This window comes from Ornithorhynchus anatinus, chromosome 3 (assembly GCF_004115215.2).
Source record: "Ornithorhynchus anatinus isolate Pmale09 chromosome 3, mOrnAna1.pri.v4, whole genome shotgun sequence".
Taxonomy (NCBI): domain Eukaryota; kingdom Metazoa; phylum Chordata; class Mammalia; order Monotremata; family Ornithorhynchidae; genus Ornithorhynchus; species Ornithorhynchus anatinus.
In genome coordinates, this window is record NC_041730.1 from 3,631,144 (window position 1) to 3,652,228 (window position 21,085).

General features: G+C 55.3%; 2 protein-coding genes across 3 annotated transcripts in view; both read left to right on the forward strand.

Annotated features, from left to right (window-relative positions):
* The window catches only part of SLC25A22 (solute carrier family 25 member 22), a 34,624-nt gene extending 30,241 nt beyond the window's left edge, over positions 1 to 4,383 (forward strand). For both annotated transcript variants that reach the window (XM_029059420.2, XM_029059419.1), the window contains exon 10: positions 1,019 to 4,383. In XM_029059420.2, the coding sequence (XP_028915253.1) occupies positions 1,019 to 1,172 (154 nt within the window). In that variant the 3' untranslated portion in view covers positions 1,173 to 4,383. The remainder of the gene's footprint in view (positions 1 to 1,018) is intronic.
* Positions 4,384 to 7,060: 2,677 nt separating this feature from the next.
* On the forward strand, positions 7,061 to 19,240 carry CEND1 (cell cycle exit and neuronal differentiation 1). The gene is made up of 2 exons (XM_029059429.1): positions 7,061 to 7,205; positions 16,934 to 19,240. Exon 2 carries the CDS (start codon positions 17,083 to 17,085, stop codon positions 17,521 to 17,523), a length of 441 nt encoding a protein of 146 aa, XP_028915262.1. The 5' UTR covers positions 7,061 to 7,205; positions 16,934 to 17,082; the 3' UTR covers positions 17,524 to 19,240.
* Positions 19,241 to 21,085: the final 1,845 nt, after the last annotated feature.

Below are 21,085 nucleotides of genomic sequence, written 5' to 3' on the forward strand. Positions count from 1 at the left end.
TTAAGTGCTTACTCTGTGCCAGGCACTGTACTAAGCGCTGGGCTAGATACAAGGTAATTAGGTTGGGCACAGCCCTTTAATCCCCTTTTTTACAGAGGGGGGAACCGAGGCCCAGAGAAGGGAAGTGAGTGGCCCAAGGTCACACAGCAGGCATGTGGCAGAGCTGGGATTAGAACCCAGGCCCGGGCTCTTTCCCCAAGGCCACGCTGCGTATGTAGGATGGATCTGGATGCGAGCTCTGGGAGGCTGAAGGCAGGGGGGGATAAAGGGAGAAAATCCTAATGCAAGGCTGACGCAGAAGGGAGTGGGAGAAGAGGAAACGAGGGTCTAGTCGGGGAAAACTTCTGGGAAGAGGCTCATTCCTTCATTCATTCAATCGTATTTACTGAGTGCTTACTGTGTGCAAAGCACTGTACTAAGCACTTGGAAGAGTACAGTAGCAGAGAAGCCGTACAGAGTAGCAGAGTGGCTCAGTGGAAAGAGCCCGGGCTTGGGAGTCAGAGGTCATGGGTTCTAATGCCGGCTCTGCCACTTGTCAGCTGGGTGACTGTGGGCGAGTCACTTCACTTCTCTGGGCCTCAGTGACCTCATCTGGAAAATGGGGATTAACTGTGAGCCTCACGTGGGACAACCTGATGGCCCTCTGTCGACCCCAGCGCTTAGAAAGGTGCTCTGCACATAGTAAGCGCTTAACAAATACCAAGATTATTATTATTACAGTAGAACAATAAACACACATCCCCTGCCCACAATGAGCTTACAGTCTTAAGAATGTAGGAGGTGAGATTTTAGGAGAGTTTCGAAGCCGGGGAAGAGCGAGTGATTGTCCAGTGGATATGGAGAGGGAGGGGGGGCCTTCCAGGCCAGAGGCAGGGTCATTCATTCATTCGGTCGTATTTATCGAACGCTTACTGTGTGCGGAGCACTAGACTAAGCGCTCGGGAGAGGAGAGTAGAACGCTGAACGGACACAATCCCTCCTGACGACCTCTGTTTCCCGCTCTCCCTCGTCCCTGCAGGAAGATCCTTCGGAACGAGGGTCCCTCGGCCTTCCTGAAAGGGGCCTACTGCCGGGCCCTGGTCATCGCCCCGCTCTTTGGCATCGCTCAAGTGGTCTACTTCATCGGCATCGCCGAGTACCTCCTGGACGCCCTCCAGTCCCGCCGGGACTAGCCCCTCCCTCCCCCCTCCCCCCACCCCCCTCAAACTGCTCCCACCCCCTCCCGGGGCAAGGGCCGAGCCCAGGGCAGGGAAGCGGGGCAGGGAAAGGCGCGTGATTCGTCTCTCCCGGGGGTCGCCGCCCGTCTCTGCTGCCCCTTCCTGCATCCGTGTTCCGTTCATGACTCGTCCGGGCCGGGCTGAGGTCGGGGAGGGGCATGAGACCCTCTGGGGGAAAGGAGCTGGAGACGGAGACCACCCCCCCTTACCATCTGCCACCCCCTTTCCGCCACAGACGCCCCCCACCCCTGTGCTGGCTCAGAGGACTATCAGGGAGAAGAGGAAGTGGGTCTCCGGGGGTCTAGTTCTGGGGCCAACGAGGACGGGAGAGGGGACCTCGGAGAGGAGCCGTGACAAACTCCCTCTCCACCCTGCCTCCTTGTGTGCCCCCTCCCCGGACCCCCCAAAAGCCAACAGAGTAACTGGGATCAACTTTTTACGTCAAATACTAAAACCCTTACATTCCTGGACAGTTGGGGTCTTAGGAAGGGCCCGCCGGCCCTATCCCTGACCTCGCCTCGGACACTGGGCCCCGGAGGGGGCCGGGGGGGAGACGGCGTCCCCTCTCCGCCCGGCCTGGGGGAGTGGGGGAGACGGTGCTGGAGGCTCCCCCTCCTCCCGGCTAGGGTGGGCGAGTCGACCGTCCCCTCTGCCCGGCTGGCGAGGACCTATTTATTAAACCGTGACCTGACCCTTGACCCGTGACGTGTGCGCGGCCCCCGGGGCTGGGACCCAAGGGGGGGGGGGGGGGGGGGCATGGAAGCGATGGTCTCTGTCACCCCTGCCCCCTCGTCCCCACCTCTCTGATGGGCTACACTGTCTCTAGAAGAGGGCTCCCGGCCCGGCCCCTCCGCCAGCCCAAAGAGCGACTCCGTCCATGCCCCCTCCCCACTCTTCCCCCTAGAAAAGGCACCGAGGAAGGACCGGTGGAGAGGCCGCACCAGGAGCGGAATTCCAGGTGCCGCGTGTGCGTGGAAGGGGGACTGAGGACTTCCGGGGGGTGACTGACCCCCTTTTTTGGGACCCCTGCTGCCCTAAGCAGAGTGTGGGGGTGGGACCCGGCCTAGATCTCCTCAGGAATGGCGGGTAGGGCCCGGGGGCCGTGGCAGCCGGCCAGCCTTTCGCTGGAACCATCCGGGAGCCCTGACAGAGGACTCCCCAGTGGCATCCGTGGACCACTGCTAGTCAGGCCCCGTGACCTACCGGGGAGAGAAGTGGCAACCCCATTCTTGAGGTGCGGGGGACCCTTGACGCAACTGACCTCTTTGAGGCAATCGGCGGGGAGCTGAAAAGGGACGGGGTATCTGGGGGACCTCTCCGAAAAGAGGGGCCGGCAAAGGTGGGGTCGCAGGATTTAGTAACGGTACCGCATCCACCGATCGATCTAATTTTTGGAATGCTTATTGGGTGCGGAGCACCGTACTGAACGCTTGGGAGAGTGCAACGGAACGTAGACACGTTCCCTGCCTACAAGGAGCTTCCGGTCTAGTGCTGGGGTGAGCTTAAGGTAAGCAGATTCATCTGGGGAGACGGGAGCGTGTAGGTCCTCTGTCTTGGACTGCCCTTCCCCCAGCAGAGGAAAGCGGGGAGGCCTTGGACGCTGGGTGTTGCCGTGCCTGTGATTCCGGTGGCGGTGGACTTAAGGTTGGAGTGTGGTGGTCTCCTGGGCATGTGGTAGTGGTGTTGTGGCTGTTGTGTGGTGGAGTGGTTTTGTGTGTGTGTGTGTGTGTGGTGGTCTTCTGGCGGTGTCGTGGCCGGGGTGGTCCCGTAGCTGTAGTGTGGTGACGGTTGTGTGGTCGGGTATGTGGTCTCGCGATCGTGTGTCCGCTTGGTACATCTTGTGGGTGTGTGGTGGTGTCTTCCGGTTGTGCGTGCGTGGTGGTGATCTCGTGTATGCATGGGGGTCTTCTGGGGGGGGGGGTTGGGCAGCTCGTGGCTGTGTGGTGAGGGTCAGGCCGGGGAGTCCGAGGACAGGAAAGCGTGGGTGGGTGGGTGACAGATTTCTTCCTGAATCAAGATGTCGTGGGAAGGCGTGGACGTTGTTTTGGGGAGAGGGTCTTAGAGAGGGACGGCCCCTCCAGGCGGGGTCCGAGGGGAAGATCAAGGCCTCCTTCCCAAGGAGTCTCCCCTAAAATAGGAAGTCTGGGTCCCCAACTTCTCCATTCGCCTCGGCCTCTTCTCCACCAGCCCCGCCTCTGTCTCCTTCCACGCCGGCGGGACTTTCAGGGACCTGGGACGGACGTTCCCCCCTCCCCCCGCCACTCCCTTTCCGTGGCCCCCACACCAACTGACCCCATAATAATAATAATAATAATATAATAATCGTGGTATTCGTTAAGCGCTTACTAGGTGCCCGGCACCATCGTAGTGCTGACTTAGGACCGGTGGGCCACAGTCCAGATCCCCTATGGGACTCCCAGGTGGAAGGGGAAGGAGAGCGGGCATCGAATCCCCATTCTGCAGATCGGGCCCGGAGAAGTGAAGTGACTTCCCCGAGGTCACTTCAGCAGGCCAGTGGCCGACCGTTCGGCTGCAGGGTGGAGTGGGAACGTTTGGTGTGTCTCGTTTCTTCCCAACCACCCCGGCCCCTCGGCTCAGATGGGCGCATCGTCGCGGGCGGTGGGGGTGGTCTGGGTGCCCGCCTTCTTGCCCGGTCCTCGTCGGTGGGCACCCCGAGTGGTCCAGATTCCTCGCCCCGACTCCTGTGCCCACCCTGTGACAAATCTTTCAGCGTTAAGTAGTCCCCGCTGTGCTTGGTGATTAACCCAATCTGGTCATGATTTGTCTCCCCCAGATTTCCGCCATCCCACCTCCCCTCCCTGGTCTTGCTGGTGCTGTTCCTTAAACAGGGTTCCTGGTAGTAGGGAGGGGGTCACCCTGACGCTACTGGGGGGATTTTAACTTGCCCCCCCCCCGACCCCTTGGGTCACACCAGCACCCCCTCTCCATCATCCTGCCCCTCACCCTTCCAAAATCTGACTGTAAAATCCTGGATGAACCTGTACTTTGGGAAACTGCTGCTTAAGAAATATTATATTTTTTTTTCTTTTGAAGAGTTTTAAAAGAAAAGTTGTAATTTTTTCGTGTATTGTCTTGTAAGAGAAATAAATATTCTAAATAGAAAGTGTGTATTGTCTGTTAAGAGAAATAAATACTCTAAATAGAAGTGGCTATTTATTTTCTGAATCAAACTGTTTAGAGCGATGCTAAAGAGAAGCCGTGCTAAATGAAAAATAGAGAGTGTTTGGAATTAAGACACTGGGCTCGAGTACGAATTATGGTGTTTGTTAAGCACTATGTGCCTGGCACTGTGAGAAGCGCTGGGCTCTGAAATATGAGGGGAAGCAGCGTGATCTGTGAAAAGTCAAGGGGCGGGGAGTTGGAGGGCCTGAGTTCCAATTCCAGCTCTGCCACTTACCTGCTATGTTACCTTGGGCTAATCACTTTATTCCTTTGTGCTTTGCTTACCTCAGCTGTAAAACGGGGATTAAATCCTACTCCCTCCTACTTAAACTGTGGAACTCAAGTGGGACAGAGAATGTGTCGAACCTGATTATCCGGTAATAATAATAATAATAATAAACCCTGTAATAACCTCAGCATTTAGTAGAGAAGCAGCATGGGCTTGTGACTAGAGCCTGGGCCTGGAGTCAGAAGGTCATGGGTTCTAATCCCGACTCCCCTTGTCCGCTGTATGACCTTGGGCAAGTCGCTTCACTTCTCTGGGCCTCAGTGACCTCATCTGGAAAATGGGGATTGAGACTGAGAACCCCAGGTGAGACAGGGACTGTGTCCACCCCGGATTTGCTTGTATCCACCCCAGAGCTTAGTACAGGGCCTGGCACATAGTAAGTGCTTAACAAATACCACAATTATTATGATTATTATTACTGGGGTGCTTGGCACATAGTAAGTGCTTAAGAAGTACCATTAGAGAAGCAGGTCGATCCCAGGTCTGGGAGTCAGGAGGACCCAGGTTCTAATCCTGCCTCCGCAACTTGTCTGCTGTGTGACTTTAGGCAAGTCACTTCACTTCTCTGGGCCTCAGTAGCCTCTGTAAAATGGGGATGGAGATGGTGAGGCCCGCGTGGGACAGGGAATGCGTCCATCCCAATTCGCTTGCATCCACCCCAGCGCTTAGTACAGTGCCTGGCACATAGTAAGCACTTAAATACCACAGTTATTATTGTTACCGTCAAAATTTAAAAATAGGGGGAGGAGAGAGATGGGTGGTCCCCTGGAGGGGGTGGTGAGATTAGGGTGGAAGAAATCATTTGTTGGGTGGAGAGGGGCGCAGGATATTGGTCTGGGCCGCATCCCCACCCCTGCAGAGTTTCCCTGCTGGGTTCCTCCTAAGGATGCTGCCATCTGACTGGCCCAGCGGCTTCAGGGAAGAGCGTCTCTTTTTCGGGTGAGCTTCCAAGCTTCCAGCTCAGGGCAAGGCGGGGTTGGCTCACGATCGGGATCATCCGTTGGGTTTCTCCTGAGCCTTTCTCTGCAGGGGCCCAATCTTTCCCACCCACTCAGGCATCCTCAGACCATCCCCACGGGGTATTCCCCTCCTCATTTTCCAGATGAGGCCCAGAGAAGTGAAGTGATTTGCCCAAGGTCACACAGCAGGCAAGAGGTGGAGCCGGGATTCGAAACCAGGTCTTTTGACTCCAAGGCCCCGTGCTCTTTCCAGTAGGCCACGCTGCTGTTGAGCATTTACTTTGTGCCAAACACTGAGGTAGTTACAAGATCATCAGTCCTTCTCCCACCTGGGGCTCATTGTCTAAGGGGAAGGGAGAATGGAGAAGGAATAGAGAGAAGGGAGCAGTCGTTCATTCATTGTCATATTTATTGAGTGCTTACTGTGTGCAGAGCACTGGACTAAGCGCTTGGGAGTGGACAGTTTAACAATAAAGAGGCACATTCCCTGCCCACAGAGTCAGAGGGCCAAGACCAGGGGACCAAGAGCAGGGGTGGAGGCGAGGGCAGGAGGCCTGGAGGACATTAGGTCACGAGTTCTACTCCCTGCTCCGCCACTTGTCTGCTGTGTGACTTTGGGCAACTCACTTCACTTCTCTGTGCCCCAGTTGCCTCATCTGCAAAATGGGGATGGAGACCGTGAGCCCCAAGTGGGACTGGGACTGGGTCCAACCCGATTTGCTTGAATTCACTCATTCATTCATTCAGTCGTATTTATTGAGCACTTACTGTGGGCAGAGCATTGTACTAAGCGCTTGGGAAATACAATACAGCAATAAAGAGAGACGATTCCTGCCCACAACGAGCCCACAGTCTTAAAGCAAAGAGCTTAAACAGTGCCTGGCACATAGAAAGTGCTTAACAAATACTCTAGTTACAGCATTCATTAATTCATTCAATCGTATTTATTGAGTGCTTCCTGTGTGCGGAGCACTGTACTAAGCGCTTGGAAAGTACAATACAGCAATAAAGAGACACATTCCCCACTCACAACGGCCTTATGGTCTGGAGGGGGGTCTGTGCCCCCCATCAGCATCTCCCTAGACTTCCCAGGCTGGCAGGTCCCCCCTCGCCCCCCACCCCAGGAGCGGGGTGGCCCATCCCCCGTCTATCCATTCATTCAATTCATTCAATCGTATTTATTGAGCGCTTACTATGTGCAGAGCACTGGACTAAGCGCTTGGAATGGACAATTCGGCAGCAGACATGGTTGGGGCCTGGAGGACTGCCCAGCTCGGGGGGCAGGACTGGGTGAGGGGCATCTAGCTGGGGGGGGGGATGGGGGGTAGGGGGGAAGGTATCCGCCTCTCCGCGTTGATTGGTCCGCTCCGCCCCCCCCCCCGCCCCCCGTCTTCTGCTTCATGCAGTCGGGAGCGGTGCATTGTGGGAAACTCCCAAGTTCTCTTCCTTTTTTTTTTCCTGCTCTCCATCCTCCTCCTCCTCCTCCTCCGACCGCCGCTCCCCCTCTGCTGAAGCGGCAGTGCCGGAGCCAGGACCGACCACCCGGACTCTCTGAAGGTAAGGACCCCCCTGCCCTTCTCTCCCCTCCCCATCATCCCCCATCCCTCCCGCCGGGACCGGCCAGGGGAGCCCCACTGGTGGGGGGCGTCAGGGAGGAGAAGGGTGCAGAGGCTGAGACCCCCCCGCCCCACACCAAAATTGGGGGAGGGGGCAGAGTTCAGCCCCGCCTAAGCCCCCCACCCCCCAGGGGCCTGGAGTGCAGCCGAGACCCTGCCGCCCCCGTGAAGGTCACCGGGTTGGGGCAGCCCTCCGTCGCTACCATTGATTAACTGATTGATCGTTTGATTGATTGGGGAAGGGGTCCGCAGGCCGGCTGCCCTCCTCCGTTTGATTGATTGGGGAAGGGGGTCGCCGGAGGGCCTGGGGGGAGGGGAAAGGAGAAAAGTGGCAAGGTGAGGGAGGGGCCAGTTTGACAGTGGTGGTGGTGGGGGGTGGTCTGGTTTCTGGGGGGCTCTTTGGAGGGTGTTGGAAGCGGACGACGTCATCAGGCCTAAAAATAGCCTCATCCCTAGGGGGTGAGGAAGGGGCTGGCTGCCTTCTTCCGGGCCTCCTCTTGGGCCTGGCCTTTTCGGGGTGGCGGGGTCGGCTTCGCCCCCTCCCCCAGACTGGGTGGGTTTTCCCTCCCTGGGACCGGTGGTTAAGGGTGGGGGGGGGTCAGTGGTGGTCAGTGGTGGGGGGACCTTCAATGTGTGACCTTGAACTGGTGAGGGAGGGATGGGGGTGGGGATAGGGATGGGGAGGGATAGGGAGAGGGATGGGGATGGAGGAAGGGATGGGGATGGAGGAAGGGATGGGGATGGAGGAAGGGATGGGGATGGAGGAAGGGATGGGGATGGGGGGCGGGAGATGGAAAAGCCGGGCAGGACCCAGGAGGCCCCCGGCCTCCCGCCCCGCCCCCCGCAGCTGACTCAGGGACCGGCCGGACCGCTCCGCGCAAGCGCTGGCGGCCCGTGTGACGTCAACGACGTGACGTCATCCGCCCTCCCAGCCCTGCAATCTCCCCTCCCCCTCGCCCCCCCAAGTGTCTTTGCCCCTCCCCCCTAAAAAAATCCCCCTTCCCTAACATGGCTTCTAATCCCGGCTCTGCCCGCTTGTCTGCTGTGCGACCTTGGACAACCACTTAATAATAATAATAATTGACCTTGGACAAGTCACTTAATAATAATAATAATGTTGGTATTTGTTAAACGCTTACTATGTGCTGAGCACTGCTCTAAGCGCTGGGGAAGATACAGGGTGATCAGGTTGTCCCACGTGGGACTCGCAGTCTTCATCCCCATTTTCCAGATGAGGGAACTGAGGACCAGAGAAGTGAAGTGACTTGCCCAAAGTCACCCAGCTGACAAGCGGCGGAGCCACGATTAGAACTCACGACCTCTGACTCCTCAGGCCGGGCTCCTTCCACTAAGCCACGCTACTCCGGGCCTCAGTTCCCTCGTCTGGAAAACGGGGGTGAAGACTGTGAGCCCCCTGTGGGACAGGGACTGTGTCCAAACCTCATGAGCTTGGATCTGCTCCAATGCTTAGAACAGTGCTTGGCACATAGGAAGCACTTTAATCATAATAATAATGATGACATTTGTTAAGTGCTTACTAAGCGCACTGTCCTAAGCACTGGGGGGGATACAAGGTCATCAGGTTGTCCCACGTGGGGCTCACAGTCTTAATCCCCATTTTCCAGATGAGGGAACTGAGGCCCAGAGAAGTGAAGTGACTTGCCCACAGTCACCCAGCTGACAAGTGGCAGAGCCGGGATTCAGTCACTAGTATTTATTGAGTGCTTACTATGTGCACAGTACTGTACTAAGCGCTTGAACATTGTATGGGATTAGAACCCATGACCTCTGACTTCCAAGCCCAGGCTCTTTCCACTAAGCCATGGTGCTTTATAAGTACCATTATTATTATTATTATTAATTACCCCAGGAGCCCCAGGCCTCCCAGCCCCAGCCCTAAGACACCCCCCTACAAACACACACTGCGTCCCCACCCCTGCCCCCCTCAGCTTGTACCCCAGCCCCCATCCTGAGCCCCTGCGCCCCCCACTATTTGTGTCTGCTCCCCCCCACCCCTGCCCCCGACCCTGAGCACCCCCCCAGTGTCCCTTTCCCAGGCCCCTCAGCCCTGCTGAGCTGGGCCTCGCTGAGGGAGCGGAGTGACAGGGTGGGGGGATGTGTCCCTTCATCCATTCGTCCTCTCCCAACCACTTAGTACAGTGCTCTGCACACAGTAAGTACTCTGTAAATACAATTGAATGAATGAATGAATGTCAGAAGGAGTCCCCTGTTGGGGTGCCTGGGGGAGCAGTTTTGTGGGCGGGTCTGAACTTTCACACCCCCCGAAAGAGCCCTGGGGCAAGGCAGCCGGAGAAGCCCTCTTGCCTAGTGAATAGAGCCCGGGCTTGGGGGTCAGAAGGACCACTTGTCTGCTGGGTGACCTCGGGCAAGTCACTTCACTTCTCTGAGCCTCAGTTCCCTCATCTGTAAAATGGGGATGGAGACTGGGAGTCCCATGTGGGACAGGGACTGTGTCCAGCCTGATTAGCTAGAATCTTCCCCAGTGCTTAATACAGTGCCTGGGATGTAGTAAGTCTTAACAAATACCATTTAAAAAAAAAAAGGCTGGGGAAGGGAGGGAAGGGGAGAGACAGACCCCCAGAGTGAGAACTAAAACACAGACCTCCCAGGAGGGGACAACTGGCCGATCCTGGTAGCCCACTTACCCGCTTTCTATAGTGGCCCAGTTCCTGGTCCCTGGCAATCAATCAATCACCAAAGGTAATGTGATAATTATAATAATTGTGGTATTTGTTAAGCACATACAATGTGTCAGGCACTGTACTAAGCACTGAGGTGGATACAGATAAATCAGATTCGATACAGCCCCTGTCCCAGGTGGGGCTCACAGTCTTAATCCCTATTTTAAGATGTGGTAACTGAAGCACAGAGAAGTAAAGTGACTTCCCCAGGGTCACACAGCAGATAAGTAATAATAATAATATTGGTATTTGTTAAGTGCTTACTATGTGCAGAGCACTGTTCTAAGCGCTGGGGTAGATACAGGGTAATCAGGTTGTCCCACGTGAGGCTCACAGTCTTCATCCCCATTTTCCAGATGAGGTAACTGAGGCACAGAGAAGTGAAGTGACTTGCCCAAAGTCACCCAGTTGAGAAGTGGCAGAGCCGGGATTTGAACCCATGACCGCTGACTCCCAAGCCCGGGCTCTTTCCACTGAGCCACGCTGTGTGCAGAACCCTGAACTAAGAGCTTAGGAGAGTATTATCACGATATTGATTAAGCAATTACTGTGTGCCAAGCACTGTACTAAGTGCTGGGGTAGATTCCAGGTAATCAGGTTGGACTCAGACCTTGTCCTACATGGGGCTCAGAGTCTAAGTAGAAGGGAGAAAAGCCATCGAGTTGAAAATTATGTACCCGAGTAGTTATTATAGTGCTTTGCACACAATAAACACTCAGTAAATACCTTTGATTGATAAGGATGGATGTCTGAATCCTTCCACTACCATTTTCCCCTAGCCATAATTTCTTTTAATGCCCATCATAATTTCTTTTAATGCCCATCTCCTCCTCTAGTTTGTAAGCTCGCTATGGACAAGGATCATGGCTAAAATCCCATCCTATTGTATTCTCCAGAGCTCTGTGTGCAGTTCGCATTCAATAAATACAGCTGATTGATGAAAAATAATGCTGGTATTTGTTAAGCGCTTACTCTGTGCCAAGCACTGTTCTAAGCTCTGGGTTAGGTACAAAGTTATCAGGTCGTCCCACATGGGATTCACAGTCTTCATCTCCATTTTCCAGATGAGGTCACTGAGGCCCAGAGAAGTGAAGCGACTGGCCCAAAGTCACACAGCTGGCAAGTGGGGGAGCCGGGATTAGAACCCACGACCTCTGACTCCCAAGCCCGGGGTCTTGCCACTGAGCCACGCTGCTTCTCTAACTGATTGTTCTGCACCAAGTAACACCAATCCCTGACCTCTATTGTATCTCCCCAGTGCTTAGTACAGTGCTCTGCTCACAGTAACCGCTCAGAAAATACCACTGATTGGTTGATTGGACTCTGGAATGGTCCGGAGCAGAGCCCAGGGAAACAGGGGATGGGGGTGAGGCAGCCTCTATCATTTAATTAATCAATCGTATTTACTGAGTGCTTACTGTGGGAGGAGTTTCTGTTTGATGTGGAGGGCAACCACTGGAGGGTCTTGAGAAGGGGGGGAAACCTGGACTGAATGGTCTTGGAGAAAATTGATCGAGGCAGCAGAGTGAAGTGTGGACTGGAGTGGGGAGAGACAGGAGGCGGGGAGGTCAGCGAGGAGGCTGATATAGTAATGGAGGCGAAAGAGGATAGGCGATTGCATTAATGTGATTACAGTTTGGCTGGAGCGGAAAAGGTGGATTTTACCAATGTTTAATGGTGGGACCGACAGCATTTAGTGATAGATTGAATATGTGGGTTGACTGAGACAGAGGAGTCAAGGATAACACCAAAGTTACGGCCTTGTGAGGCAGGAAGGAGGGTGGTGCGGTCTACTGTGACAGGAAAATCAGGGGAAGGACAAGGTTTGGGTGGGAAGATAAGGAGCTCTGTTTGAGTTGTCGGCAGGATATTCAAGTAAAGATGTCTTGAAGGCAGGAGGACATGCGAGACTACAGAGAGGAAGAGAGGTGGAGGCTGGAGAGGGAGATTTGGGAATCATCGGCATAGAGGTGATATTGAAGCCGGGGGAGCGAATGAGTTCTCCGAGGGAGAGGGTGTAGACGGAGCCTTGAAGGGGACCCAGAACTGAACCTTGAGGGACCCCCACAGTGGGGGGTGGGGAGCAGAGGAGGAGTCCGCCAAAGGGACGGAGAATGAGCGGCCCGAGCGATAGGAGGAGAACCGGGAGAGGACAGTGTCAGTGAAGCCAAGGTTGGATAATGTTTCCAGGAGAAGGGGGTGGTCCACAGTGTCAAAGGCAACTGAGAGGACGAGGAGGATTAGGATGGAATAGAAGCTGTTGGATTTGGAAAGAAGGAGGTCACCGGTGACCTTCGAGAGGATGGTTTCTGTGGGGTGAAGGGGACGGAAGCCGGATCGGAGCGGGTCCAGGAGAGAATTGAAGGAGGGGAACCGGAGACAGCGGGTGTAGACGACTCGCTCAAGGAGTTTGGAGAGGAATGGGAGGAGGGAGATGGGGCAATAACTGGAGGGAGCCGAGGGGACGAGGAAGTTTTTTTAGGATGGGGAGACCTGGATGTGTTTGAAAGCAGTGGGGAAGAAACTACTGGAGAGCCAAATGTTGAAGATGTTGTTCAGGGAGGAAAGAAAAGAGGAGTCAAGTGCTTTGACAGAGTGAAAAGGGGTGGGCTCAGTTGCTCAGGTGGAGGGAGTGGATTTTGAGAGAAGGCAGGAGATCTCCTTTAGAGGTTCTGCTGGGAAGGGTGGGAAAGTTGAAGAAAGAGCAGGAGGAGGGAGGGGCTGAAGAGGAAAAGGGGAAATTTAGGGAGATCCCGCCTGATAGCTTCCATTTCCTCAATAAAGTAGGTGGCCAGATCATTAGGAGCAAGAGATGGGGGCCGCAGGGGGACGGGGGGTTTGAGGAGGGTGTTAAACGACTGGAAGAACTGGCGAGGGCGATGGGCGTGGGAGTCAATAGGACGGAGAAATCATTTTGCCGGGCAGAGGAGAAGGCAGAGCTAAAGCATGCAAGGATGAACTGGAGGTGGATGAGGTCAGCCTGAATTCTAGATTTCCGCCAGCAGCACTCTGTGGCTCGTGCATAGGAGGGAAGGCGGCAGACTGTGGAGGTGATCCAGGGCTGAGGGGTCAGCGATACGAGACCGGCGAAGGGATGGGGGAGCGAGAGAGTGGAGTTCAGGAGAGAGGATGGTGTTGAGGGAGTCGATTTGATCATCAGGGGGAGGTAGTTTGGGAATGGAGGCTAAACGGGGCATGATGACCTGAAAAAATTAGATGGGGTCAAAAGATCGGAGGTCTCCGTGTCAGGCAGGCAGTCAATCCTTTATTGAGCACCTACTGTGTGCAGAGCACTGTTCTAAGCACTTGAGAGAGGACAATAGAACAATAAATAGGCACATCCCCTGCCCACAGTGAGCTTACAGTCTAGAAGGGGAGATAGACATTAATAGAAATAAATGAATGATGGCTATGGACATAGTGGTGTGGGGCTGGGAGGAGGATTGAAGAAAGGAGCAGGTCAGGGCGATACAGAAGGGAGTGGGAGAAGAGGAAAAGGCGGGATTACTCAGGGAAGGCCTCTTGGAGGAGATGGGCCTTTGATTAGGCTTTGAAGGAGGGGAGAGACGTTGTCTGTGGAGAAGCAGTGTTGCTTAGTGGATAGAGCGTGGGCCTGGGTGTCAGAAGGTCATGGGTTCTAATCCTGGCTCCATCACATGTCTGCTGCGTGACCTTGGGCAAGGCACTTCACTTCTCTGGGCCTCAGTTCCCTCATCTGGAAAATGGGGATTAAGACTGTGAGCCCCACGTGGGACAACCTGATTACCTTATATCTACCCCAGCGCTTAGAACAATGCTTGGTACATAGTAAGCGCTTAACAAGTTCCATCATCATTATTATCACTTCTCTTCTCTGGATCTCAGTTCTCTCATCTACAAAATGGGGACTGAGAGTGTGAGCCCTACGTATCTAAACTAACTTGAACCTCCCCCAGCGCTTAGAATAATAATAATAATAATAATGATGGCATTTGTTAAGCACTTACTTTGTGCCAAGCACTGTTCTAAGTGCTGCGGTAGGTACAAGGTAATCAGGTTCTCCCACATGGGGCTCACATTATTCATCCCCATTTTACAGATGAGGTAACTGAAGCACAGAGAAGTTAAGTGGACTGCCCAAAGTCACCCAGCTGACAAGTGGCAAAGCTGGAATTAGAACCCACATCTTCTGACTCCCAAGCCCGAGCTCTTTCCACTAGGCCACGTTGCTTCTCTAGGACAGTGCTTGGCACATAGTAGGCACTTAACAAATGGCATCATTATTATTATTATATGAGGAGGGATATGTGGGGGAACAGGGCAGAGCAGCACCCCCTCCAGCTCCCCGAATCTTCCATGGTCCATCCGGGTCTTCCTTCTGGGCTCCCCCCAGTCCCTCTTCCTCCTCTCCCTTCCAAGTTCCCAGCCTCTGCCGCCCTCGTTGCTAAGCAACTGCCTTCCCGCCGGGCACCAGGGACCGGAGGGAATGAGTCGGCCGGATGTGAGAACCAGGAAGGCGGACGGAGACTGGCACAACCCAGCGAGGTGCCCGCTGGGCCCGTGACAGATCCTTTCTTCACCTTCAAAGCCTTATTAAAATCACACTTCCTCCAAGAGGCCTTCCCCGATCAAACCCTCATGTCCCCTCTATTTTATTAATTTTTTAATGGTATCTGTTAAGCTTTTACTATGTGCCGGGAGCTGCATTAAGCGCAGGGGGAGATACAAGCTAGCCTGGTTGGACACGGTCCATGGCCCCACATAGGCCTCACAGTCAGTCAGTATTTATTGAGCGCTGATGGTGTGCAGAGCACTGTAGTAAGTGCTTGGGAGAGGGTAATAGAACAATAAACGGACACATCCCCTGCACACAACGTGCTTGCGGTCTAGAGGGGGAGACAGACGTTAATATAAATAAATGACAGATGTGGACATAAGTGGTATTGGGCTGGGAGGTGGGATGAATAAAAGGAGCAAGTCAGGGCGATGCAGAAGGGAGCGGGAGAAGAGGAAGGCAGTCTTAATCCCCATTTGACAGATGAGGGAACTGAGGTACGGAGAAGTGAAGTGACTTTCCCAAGGTCACACAGCAGACAAGAGGCAGAACAGGGATTAGAACCCAAATCCTTCCGACTCCCAGGCCCGGGCTCCAGTCACTAGGCCGTGCTGCTTCTCTCTAGTTGTGATTATGCGGAGTTGGCAGTGGGTTCAGTCAGTCAGTGGTATTTATTTAGCGCTTACTGTGTGTAGAGACCTGTACTAAGCACTTGGGAGAGCACAATATTACAATCTCATAGACACATAGTAATAATAATAATAATGATATTTTGTTAAGCGCTTACTAAGTGCCAAGCACTGTTCAAAGTGCTGGGGTAGATATAAAAATGAAAATTAATAATAATAATAATAATGATGGTATTTGTTAAGCGCTTACTATGTGCCAAGTACTGTTCTAAGCACTGGGGTAGATACAAGGTCATCAGGTTGTCCCATGTGGGGCTCACAGTCTTAAACCCCATTTTATAGTTGAGGTAACTGAGGCACAGAGAAGTGACTTACCCAAAGTCATATAGCTGATAAATGGCAGAGTCGAGATTAGGCCCCTCAACCTCTGACTCTCTGCCCACTATGAGCTTACTGACTGCGGGGGGGACCATACAGTAGCCGGTGTTCCCAGGTGGTCATTCATTCAGTAGTATTTATTGAGTGCTTACTATGTGCAGAGCACTGTACTAAGTGCTTGGAATGTACAGTTTGGCAACAGATAGAGACAATCCCTGCCCAATGACGGGCTCACAGTCTAATTCATTCAATTCATTAAATAGTATTTATTGAGCGCTTACCATGTGCAGAGCACTGTACTAAGCGCTTGGAATGGACAATTCGGCAACAGATCCCATCCAAGTACTAACCAGGTCCATCCCTGCTTAGCCTACAAGTTCCGGCGAGATCAGGAGCATCCAGGGTGGTCTGGTATTGGGGTGTGGGGTTTCAGTTAACCCAGGCCCCCTCCCTGAGGAGCAGTGTGGCTTAGTGGCTAGAGCCCAGGCCAGGGATTCAGAAGGACCTGGGTTCTAATCCCGGCTCTACCACATGCCTGCTGGGTGATCTTGAGCAAGTGACTTCACTTAAAAAATGTTGGTATTTGTTAAGCGCTTACTATGTGCCGAGCACTGTTCTAAGCGCTAGGGTAGACACAGGGGAATCAGGTTGTCCCATGTGGGGCTCACAGTCTTAATCCCCATTTTACAGATGAGGGAACTGAGGCACCGAGAAGTTAAGTGACTGGCCCAAAGTCACACAGCTGGCAAGTGGCAGAGCCGGGGTTCGAACCCATGACCTCTGACTCCAAAGCCCGTGCTCTTTCCAGTGAGCCACACTGCTCCTCACTTCTCTGGGCCTCAGTTCCCTCATCTGGAAAGTGGGGATAGACACTGTGAGCCCCACGTGGGACAGGGACTGTGTCCACCCCGATTGGCTTGTCTCCACCCCAACACTCGGAACAGTGCCTGGCACAAAGTAAGCGCTTAACAAATGTCATAATTATTATTACTATTATTAGAGTGCTCTGCACACAGTGATCGCTCGATAATAAGGCCCCTTTCTCTTCATCTCCCTCTCCCTTCTACGTCGCCCTGACTCGCTCCTTCTGCTCTTCCTGCCTTCTCGGCCTCACACCGCTTATGTTTATAATTTAACCTCTCTGTATTGATGTCCATCTCCCCCACTCTAAAACGTGAGCTCATTGTGGGCAGGGAATGTCTCTATTGTTCTCTGGGACTTTCCCAAGTGCTTAGTTCAGTGCTCTGCGCACAGCAAGCGCTCCGCAAATACGATTGAAGGAATGGAAGATGATTGAATGAATGACTTGCATCTCCCCCAGTGCTTAGAACAGTGCTTGGGACATAGTGAGCACTTAACGAGTACTGTAATGATTAGGATTACTATTAGGATTGTTACTGATTCCTGCCCCGCTTGCTTTCTGCAGGCCACGCTAGGCCCCGGGCCATGCCCAGCGGGCACACCGGCTGAACCCCGAGGGAGCCGTCCGCCGCGTCCGTGACCCCGGAGCCCGCCGCCCGCCCCGCTCCGCGGCCCAGCCACCTCCGCCGGCCACCCCCTCCTCGCCCGGGCACCATGGAGTCCAAGGGCAAGCAGCCCACCGGAGGCCCCAAGGCCGAACCCAAGGCCACCCCCGCCCAGCCGGAGAAGGCCCGCCCGACGGCCGCCCCCGAGAAGAAGGAGACCCCCGAGAAGCGCGAGCTGCCGGTGCCCCCCGCCGTGCCGACCCCCAAGAAGCCCCCCGCCACGGCCCTGGCCGACCCCGCCCTCCTCAACAACCACAGCAACCTCAAGCCCGGGCCCGTGGCCCCCGAGCCCGCCGGCCCCGAACCCGCAGGCCCGACCCCGGACTCGGAGGCCCGGGGGGCCGGGGCTGGGGCCGAGGATGGGGAGGCCGCCGGCGGGGGCGGCTCAGGGGTCTTCGAGAACCTCAAGCCACTGCTTCTGGCCGGGGGGGCAGCCGTGGCCCTCCTGGCCGTGATTGTCGGGGTGGCCTTCCTGGCTCGGAAAAAATGATCCGGCCCCGGGACGGCACGGGGGGCCAGGCGGAGGAGGAGGAGGAGGAGGAGAAGGAGGAGGAGGGGGGAGGAAGAGACAGGGGGCCGGGTTACAGCTAGAGAAACTTATTGTACAGCTCTTTTGAAATCAGCGCATGCAGAAAATTCTATACATATCTATACATATATATGTATAAAAATATATGCAGATAGATTCATACAGGAGAGAGACAGAGAGAGAGAGAGAGAGACCCCAATGAGGCTGGGGTTCCCCTGGTCTTGCCCGATGGGTAAAACTCGCCCCAGGATTGGAATCGTCTCTAATATAGCACCTCACCCCATCATGCGGCGTCTGGTTGACAGCTTCTCTGGATCAGCACCAACATCTGCGTCCACCTCCCCAAACCTCCCACTACCACCCAAGGAGATTCTTCAGCCTGCTCCAAGCTGGGCCTTCCTCCTCCTCCTCCTCCACTGCCTCGTCCTCTCCCCGGACCCCAGGGGAGCCGGCCCCAGTTGGGGGGGTGGCGAGTTGGCGCCCACTGGGAGGGGAACCCACCCTAAGGTGGGGGGGACGGTGATGCTGAGTCTGCCTCGTCGACTGTGGGGGATGAGGAGGGGTCTTCGTTGGTTCTGAGCCTGGGGTGCAGGGCTTCACCCGCACCTCACCTTCGCCGTCTTGGGGGCACCTGGCGGGTGGGGGAAGGGGAGGGTAAAAAAAAGGGAAGTGAGGGGGTGCGCGGAGGAGAAGGGAAGGGCCAGGGAGCAGGAAGTGAGTGAGGCTAGAGGGGATGGGGGCACAGTTTGTGGAAGGGAGAGGAGGGTGTGGCGGTGGGCACAAGGAGAGAGCCTTTCCGAGCCAACCACTGGCCCCCCCCGCCCCACTTCTGGTGCCCCTCAAAGGGAGCAGTGGCCAGAGGGAAGAGCTCTGCCACTCCTCCAACCCCCCACCCTGAAGGTCCAGGCCCCCAGACCCACACGCATTTCCTCAGCTCACCCCCCTCTTTCCTTTAAGATCTCCAGGCCTCCACATCTTGTCCCTCCGGGACATGCGGGGCCTGGGCCTTGACCGTCTCTTTGCACCAGAGGCCAGAGGACAAGGGAGAGGGGAGGGGTGGGATGACTCCCGGACCTTCACCCACCTCCGGTGGGGGGGGTTGCACGTCGTGACATTTGACCCCAAGGGCCACCCGGGCACTGAGGCCTAGATCGGATGCCTCTGACTCAACAGGCCGGCCGGCGGGAGTTTTGGGGGGGGGGGGTCAACCCTGGGTCGGGGAGGGGGTCCTTCAGCAGCTGGGAGGATCTGGGGGAGAGTCCCTGGGAAGAGTGGGAGAGGGGAGGAAGGTATGATCCTGGGGTCTCGTTCGGATGGCCCCCTCCCCCACCCTGCTCACCTGGCACCCCAACCGGGGGCAGGCCCCGGGTACGCCTGCAGGCGTGTGAATGCGTGTGTTTGTGTGTGTGTGTGTGCGCGCGCGTGAGAAACCACGGCCCCCCTGAGTTGTCCCGTGAGCATGTGCGCGGGTGCCTGAAGGCGAGCCAAGGCTGACGTGCGTGCGTGTCCCTCCACTTCCTGCAGTCTTTGTCACAGCCACGCGGCCCAGAATTGTCGGCTCGATTGAGATGTCCCCTTTCACTTGTGCATCTGCGGTTCCCACGCGGTGTCCGGACCTCCTCCCCCGTCCTCTCTCCCCCTCCTCGAGCAGCCCAGCCCGCCCTGCCTTGGGAGAAGAGAGAAGATGGCTGAACTGGGAAGCGGCTGGATCTGACCTCCCACCGCCTCCTCCAGTCCCGGGCCTGGGTCCTGCCCGGCTGAACTGAAGGAGCCGGGGTGGTTCCTGACCCCCAATGTGAGTTGGGGGAGGGAGGAAGGGACCTGACCTTGGCCGGGATGAGAATTCACACCGAAACACCTGCTGTCCTCGGTAATTAGCCACTCCGCAGGGTCTCCTTGCCAGCTGGGCTGCCGGCTTGCTGCTGCCAAGTGAGAGCCAGGGGATGGTCTGGCCTTCTGGTGATGATGGCATTTGTAAAGCGCTTACTATGTGCCGAGCACTGTTCTAAGCACTGGGGAAGATACAGGTCATCAGGTTGTCCCACGTGGGGCTCACTGTCTTCATCCCCATTTTACAGATGAGGTCACTGAGGCCCAGAGAAGTGAAGTGACTTGGCCAAAATCACACAGCTGGAGCCCAGAATTTGAACCCGCGACCTCTGACTCCCAAGCCCGGGCTCTTTCCTCTCCACCTCCCACCATCCCTGGGTCTTCAGACCCTGAGCCCGGGTCCTTCCGTCCCGTCTCTGCAGTTAGGGAAGGGAGGGCCAAGTGTTAGATTCATTCACTCGTAATTAGTGAGTGCTTACTGTGTGCAGAGCACTGGGCTAAGCGCTTGGGAAAGTCCAATACAACAATAAACAGACACTTTCCCTGCCCACAGTGAGCTGACAGTCTAGAGGCTAGATCTTAAAACCCCGAGATAAGGGGCTCCCTAATGTTGGGGAGGAGGGAGTCTGTCCCATTTTGCATCTATGAGCCGGGGGCCTGGGGGAAGGAAAGACGGCGGCCTGGAATCATAAAGGAAACTGTGCTATTTGTGAAGGGCTTACTATGTAGCTACTGCTGCGCTAAGCGCCGGGGTGGATTCAGGACAGCCAGGTAGGATAAGATCCCCGGGCCACATGGGACGCGTCCAGACTGGAAAGCTGGTTGTGGGCAGGGAATGTGTCTGTTCTGTTGTTCTATCATCCTCTCTCAAGCGTTTAGTCCAGTGCTCCGCGCACAGTAAGCGCTCAATAAATATGATTGACTGACTGAGAGAAGGTGGAGAAGGTCACGGACTCCTTCCCCCGCCCCCCACCAACTCACACCGACTTGGGGTTACTTCCAGGGATTGGTGGGGGAAGGGAGTGAGGCCTCAGTTCAGTTGGCCTAGTTGAAAGAGCCCGGGCCTGGGTTCTAATTCCGGCTCTGCCACTTACCTGCTGGGTGACCTTGGGTAAGTCACTTCACTTCTCTGACCCTCAGTTCCCTCGTCTGCAAGATGGGGATTCAATACCTGTGCTCCCTCCTACTTAGAATGTGAGACTCGGTGGGGCCTGGTTATTTTGTACTTTCCCCAGCGCTTAGTACCGTGTTTGGGATATAGTAAGCGCTTAACAAATACCACAATTATTACTGATATTGTTATTAACAGACTCCTGGAGCTGGTCAGTCTGGGGTCTCCCAGGGGAAGGGGGGAGTCCTTGACCCCCCAACAAATTTGCAAAACTTTCTCGGAGAGGGGACGGAAACTGGAGGTGGGGGCCACCGGTTTCAGTCTCGAACTCTCACCCCCACACCCCCCGGAGACGACCTCCCCCTTCACGGCCGCCACTCCCACTTCAGGCCACCCCTTTTCCCCCCAAAAAAGCCCCCCCCCAGCCCCCTCCTCTTTGTTCCCCTCGGACACACCGTATGGCAGGGCTGCAGCTCGAATCCGCAAATAGTGAGAATTTTCCTTTCCCATATAGTATTCTCTTTACTTTGACTTTAAACAAGCGTATAAATGCAATAACGCAGGTAGACTAGAAATACTAGA

Excerpts from the sequence above, each read along its gene's own strand:
- CEND1 (XM_029059429.1), top strand. The coding sequence starts at position 17,083 with ATGGAGTCCAAGGGCAAGCAGCCCACCGGAGGCCCCAAGGCCGAACCC.